General features: G+C 36.8%; 1 protein-coding gene across 1 annotated transcript in view; it reads left to right on the top strand.

Moving 5' to 3' along the window:
* The first annotated feature begins 2,343 nt into the window (after nt 1-2,343).
* The window catches only part of LOC109585461 (docking protein 4-like), a 6,539-nt gene continuing 2,269 nt past the window's right edge, over nt 2,344-6,613 (top strand). The window contains exons 1-3 of the mRNA XM_020001553.1: nt 2,344-2,521; nt 3,278-3,451; nt 6,412-6,538. Of these exons, the coding sequence (XP_019857112.1) occupies nt 2,462-2,521; nt 3,278-3,451; nt 6,412-6,538 (361 nt within the window). The 5' untranslated portion in view covers nt 2,344-2,461. The remainder of the gene's footprint in view (nt 2,522-3,277; nt 3,452-6,411; nt 6,539-6,613) is intronic.

Raw genomic sequence — 6,613 nt, 5'->3', positions numbered from 1 at the left:
GGTAGTTTATTTATTGATATTTCTTACAGCATAGCATTTGGTGACTGAAGGAGGAGCTGATACTGTACTGGAGAGACTGGACTGAGAGCCCATTGAGACTAGACTATGAGGAACTGGAACATTCTCAGCAAAACCTCTACCTTCATCCAACAACTGATACCAACCATTGACTTGCTGAGGGGGAGAAGAGAAGAGAGAAGGAGAGAGAGAGAGGGAGGGAGAGAGAGGGAGAGGGAGAGAGAGAGAGAGAGAAAAATATAGTATTTGAAATAGTTGGAATACGTTATTAAAACAATCTTGTTATCCTGTTTCAAATGATAGCTCTACAGATTGGACACCAGTTGTCATTTAAAATTCATTATACATTATTTATAAATTCATTATTTTATCAAATAAAAGTGTACAGACAGTGATCATGGATGAGTGGATCTGATATGAAATACTGTGTGTACACACACCAGTGGGGGAGAGAGCTAACAAAACGATGATGGGAGACAGAGAGAAACAAACACAATAATGTAGTCCTGACATTATCATTTGAGCCAAAGCAATCATAGAAGCCTCCATTGAGCAAGCAATTGCCCCATTTGAAAACACTTAGAAAACATAACAAGATGAAGCTAGACAATGAAATGATCTCAGACTTAGAGAAACATTAAGATATTTGTATGTTACAAGGCATCAAGTGGGAGTAGCTTTATAAGCCGAATTCCTAGCAGCATGAGTAATACAGGCTAGCATATACTTGGAGAGGTAGGCTACAAGGATATTGGCATACCTGGCTCCAGCCCACAGGAGATAGAGTGTATACTATGTAGAAGAGGGAGTGTGGAGGAAGATAAAGACTATCAAAACAGACTAGCATTTGTTTGTTCATAAAGTTGGTATAAGGACAAGGGATGCTAGAACTAAGCCCTGTATTGCTAGGGGATGAGGAATGCAATACAGTCGTAGCTAATGAGAAATAATGAAGAATGCATGTTTAGACACATTGGCCATAATTCATAGTATTTTTTGTGGTTAATGGTGTTGAAGATTAGACAGTAAATGATTTTGATGATTATAAAAATAAAGGCTTACTAGTGACTATGAGAGCACTGCTGTCTTCGTATATAGAGAGCTTCAAGTGACCTGGAAAATAAAAATTAAATATAATTTTTATATAGAAGAGCTCTATACCTAAGTGCCTTCTGCTACTTTTCCCTCCAAGTTTCTTCTTATCCATATAAATGGACATGGCTGCCGCTAGCTGGTCTCCTTGTTCCTTGTCTGCAGCTGCAGGAGGAGTACGTGAGGGAGAGATGGAGCAGTGAGTAAAGCTGTAAATCTAAATGATTGAGTGAATCTGTGTTTGTTTTAGTGGAGTCAACGCCCACTTAACAAGTAATGTGTCGGCACGCCCACTCAATTAGTTCTGTTAGCCACACCTTTTGATAACTAGCCACGCCTTTATTACTAAACTGCAAATGCATGGATCTGGATTAGGCCTGAGGGGATTATTCCCCAAAAAATTCCTATTATTCTATTCCCAAATTCTTAATTTTTCTGTAATTATTCTTGTGTATTTATGGCTATTATTCTCAAATTATTCATGTAACATAAGAGAAGCCTGTATATAGTCGAAGAGAGACGTGCCTTGTTGATCGCCAAATGTTGAGTTAAGTAAATGAAAACACTCATTCTATGCTTCCACTAGATGGCTGTAAAAGCATGATTTTCTTGGCTACACAAGACCAAGCTGGCAGTCCTTCTGAATTGCAATTCCACCACTCAATTCCACCATTCAACACATGGAGTATGTCACAACACATACATGGAGTAGCCATTTTTATTCCCGTTCACTACCGTTTATTCTTAATTTATGCTAGTATTCTTAAGGAACCTATTATTCCTAAAATTATTCCAGCATAATCCCCGCACCCCTAATCTGGATTGCATGCCAGCCCCACCTAGTGCTATTTCTTTATTTTCTTACTACTTCAATTCTTTGCTGCCTTTCCATTTTCAACTACCATAAATCATTAATGCCAAAATAAATTTAAAAATTCCTGTGCACTAAAAAATAGGCAAGGCAAAAAGCAAAGTGAGTGAGAAAAAGTTTTAAATTTAATTGCTTTTTGACTCGAGTTAATCTCCAAAATAACAGTAATATAATATCTTTGTTTGCATGAACCTTTAGTTGCATTGCATTAAAAGTAATTTGACACATTTAGATACATGCGTAGATTAGATCATTAATGATTTTTAGGTGTGAATGACGCATGCAAAGAAAAATTCCAGGGAAGGAGAAAGCGGCTCCGGATGTAGGAGGTTCTCTGGGAAGTTAGTTTATATTGCGGTTGCTGTCACATCATTGGACATTGTATTACTACACTGACTGGCTGCTCTAATCTCTCCACTACTTGAGCCATCGTCTCTCTATTGCGGACTGTTACTGATCCTGCCAAGAGCCTGCCCAGATATGGCCGGCGTAATTAAGAAAGGATACCTGGACGTCAAGATGAAGGGGATGATCAGCTCGGTGAGTTGATAAACAAACACTATCATCAAGCAGACGCACACACTTTTTATTAGCAGCAATTCCCAAGCAATTATAGTTGCACACAAGCAAATCTCAGCTTCGCCTGCTTGTAAAAATGAGCTGCATAGGCTGTTTAAGACTTGTATCTACCTGTACCTTTGTGTGTAAGTCTACAGAGCTATTATGTGTCACTTTCAAGCATATTTATAAAAAAGAGAGAGCGAGGTAGTGTTACTAAAGTTTACTACTGTAGAGTAAACGAGTATGCATACAGAGAAAGCTATTATTATTTTAGTAATTATGCTATAGTCCATAGCATATCATGGCATTTCAAATAGCCATCTTAATGAGCCGAATCGACTCTCTTACAATTATAACTGCTGGCAAGAATTACCAGAGATAAAAGGAATAGCTAAAATGTACGCAGCATGGTTGTTGGATGTTAGGATAAAATAAGGAAATGTACTAAACATTAGAGCTACATTAAGATAATTATAACTGTATGTAACACATGTACATTTACGTAGGTAAGCATACTCCCTATAACTGGGAAGTTGTAAGATACATGCAGTTGTGCTATTGTTTGTGTAGGAGATCCTCATAGACTGACTTAATTACTGGACATTTACACACATAACCAATTGCATTAGAGTGGGATGGAGATTAGAAGAGAGAGTGAGAGAGAGAGTGTGTGTGTGTGTGTGTGTGTGTGAGAGAGAGAGAGAACTAGATCTAATTTATTTGTTTTCTCAATAGACGTACAAAAGGAGGTATGTCATTCTCAGACGAAACACTGACAAAGGAAGCAAAGCAGTGGAAATCACTGAAACGGAGACTCTGGATCAAAATGACATCGATATTATTCCACTGAATGATGCATGGACAGTACAGGAAAAGGCATCTCAGAATAAGAAGAGATATGCTTTTGAGGTAAGAGGGAGAGAGAGAGAAAGATAAATAATAAAAGGAGGAGAGAGAAAGAGGACAAGAGAGAGAGAGAGAAGAGAGAGAGTGAGACTGTGAGAGCTGATAAGAGAGGGATAGAGGTGACAGAATTTCTAGCCTAGACAATCACCATGACAACTTTACAATACACAATGTAAGAGTGTCCCAACCGGCCTGCTCTATAAGGAATTAGGTGAAAATATTTGGCATAGCATTACTGATAGATATTAATTTACACTTAATGTATGTATTAGCACAGGTGCACTGTGGCCTAATATTTATGTGGCTTATGAGGTTTAGTCTAAGTTACCTATAGCATCAGGCTTTATTAATAATTATAATTGCATGTATTATCACTGAGGTCAGTATTTCCATACATCATTAGTAGCATCACATCATCAGTGGATACAAAGCATCGCTAAGTTTCATTACCACTGGCAATTAATATCATCACCATTAGCACTAACCATGACCTCATGATTGAGTGAATGTCAGCATTGCCTGCTGCTTGTACATCTGTGTGTGTGTGTGTGTGTGTGTGCTTATGATATTAATATGGTAACATTAAACTCACGCACACACTTCTTGTGGGAAAGTGGTCAATATTCGAGTTTCATTGTTTTCTTCTCAAATAAGGAAAAAGAGAAACGATTAATGCCGCTAAAGGATAAGTATTTGTATCAAATTCAATAATACAGTATCACAGCTGCTAAACATGTGTACATGTATGTTTGCTGCGTGCATGTGTGCTTGGCGCTTGTAAGTTGGTATGGGTCCTATAATTATAGATGAGTTGGTATATTTACGCATGTCTCTATTGATAGAGCCAGTCTACTGTGACCGTCTTATTATAAAATGAGTTATTTTTCATTCGAATGGAATGAAAAACTAAGCCACACCGTGACTTGAGTTTACAACTTTTCCCTACACTCACTTCCACTATGGAGATAAAGGGAAATTGAATATTGACAAGATTGATATTATGAAAGTGAAAAATGCTATGAAGTGTGCAGACTTACTAAGAAAGATGTAATTTCAAGAGTTTAAAGAAGCTTTCAATACATCATTTAGTGCATAGTTTTAATGTCCATTCATGTATTGGGGGTCAGGCAATAATTGAAACACTATCAGTTTTGGATAAATCTAAATTTAAAATGATATACGGCATTACATTTCAGTGCATGACTCCTGCTGTCTACAACTTCAATTATGGGAAATTCTGTGAATTGTGTCAAAATTAGGATAATTATTACTCGTAAACTTCCTCCAATATGGAACCGACCGGCCACACTGTATACAAACAGAGTGCAGTGTCTATTTGATTGGGCTGTTTGTAATAGTAGCCTACGAATGATGTGAACTTATTATTATTATTGGTTTATTACCAAAATCCAATTCTAAGAAATATGGTCATGCCTTTTACTACATCTATGTTGTATCGGTACTAGCCACTAAAAGTACCCTTGAATTCCTGATGATTATAGTTACAATGCTCAATGTTGTACTCTAATTGGGACTTATTACCCATGATACAAAGTACAATAAAATAATTAATGATTAGACTATTATAATCCATAGACTATGCTGTATCAAATTATTAATATACGTGTACATATTTAGGGAAAGCTTACAACGTGACATGGGAAGCCATCTTGTAATCATTTTAAATGATGACCTAACTAGTAAGACACATGAAAGTATAAATGATACGTTAATCTATCATACCAACATACTTGTACATAGATGCATATCACATAGCAGGAGTATTATACGCTGTCCTTATTAGTGTAATAGTAAGTTCAGACACACCTGTAGATACAGATACACTGCTATAGAGTGACTATTACTTAATCTCATTAATACTTAGCTGGACAGCAACACAGTAGGGCACTACCATAGTAACAGTATCATAGTATCTACTATAGCAATGTGAACTGTATAGTAATGCTCTAATTGTATAGCACTTAGATACTACATGTAGTATTGAGATAAGCTAATAGGGGTATGTGTCTTTATATGTAATTGCTAGCAATAGTAATGAGTAATAGTCTAGTACTAGGATTGTACATATTGCATGTATTATACATAAAGGTGCAGCTGTTTCTCATACGATGGAGAATCAGGGTGTGTATCCTCATAGCAATTGATTGATCTTCCCTAAACTCTTATACAAGCATTGAATTACTCAGCCCAGACAATGAGTGAGAGAGAGATCAACCGATAGACAATACAACTATAGAGAAAGGTCATTGATTACAATTATTATAGTATAGAGGCTGCATGTGAGTAGACATCATGCACAGTGTGACTGAGACAAAATGAAGACATGCCAGACACACTCACTCAATATATATGACTAGGAGGGTAGACTAAGCTGTTTAGACTCATTAGAGAGCCCAACATAGGCCAAGCATGGAATAAACATAAAACAGTCTTTGATGTTAGCAAGGAACAAGCTTCCTAGGGTATGTCTGTCCTTAAAAATAACAAGAGGGTCAAGTGGGAGGGATGAAATATCGTCAAATATGCATCGTGGGGTGATACTGAAAAGGAAATGGGCTCCAAGTTGGGCTTTGTTCTGTAATCCACAATTGTGTGGTGGATTGAATTGGGTCATTCTTACACAGCGTGACCTTGTATATGTGCGTGTATATATGTGCAGGCAAAATTACTTGCAGCTGTCATAATAGCATAGTTTATATAACTGAATTTTTCCACAGTAAGCATGCATTTTATTAAATGTGAGCAAAGATGACGGAAAAGACTCAAATTATTAATAGTCTCAAAATGTCTAATTACTATAATAGGCTCGTCAGCCTTTACTCATGAGGGATGAGTGTATGTGACACAATTCAGTTATAACAAGGAATTTAATTATCTCTCTTTCTCTCTCTCTCACTCTCTCTCTCTCTCTCTCCCCCGGGCCCTCTCTCTCTCTCTTACAGTTGGTTGTAGGTGGTAATGTTATGATGACATTTAGCTGTCCTTCACTGGCTAATAGAGAGGAATGGACAGAGTCATTTCACATTCTTAACAAAGTCTCGGCATATTCACCACCTCTTAATGCACCAGGTATAATAATAATAATAATAATAATAATAATAATAATAATAATAATAATAATAATATAGCTATAGCTAGTCTAGC

This window comes from Amphimedon queenslandica, unplaced genomic scaffold (assembly GCF_000090795.2).
Source record: "Amphimedon queenslandica unplaced genomic scaffold, v1.1 AMPQUscaffold_13059, whole genome shotgun sequence".
Taxonomy (NCBI): Eukaryota; Metazoa; Porifera; class Demospongiae; order Haplosclerida; family Niphatidae; genus Amphimedon; species Amphimedon queenslandica.
This window is presented reverse-complemented; position numbering and strand designations above follow the sequence as displayed.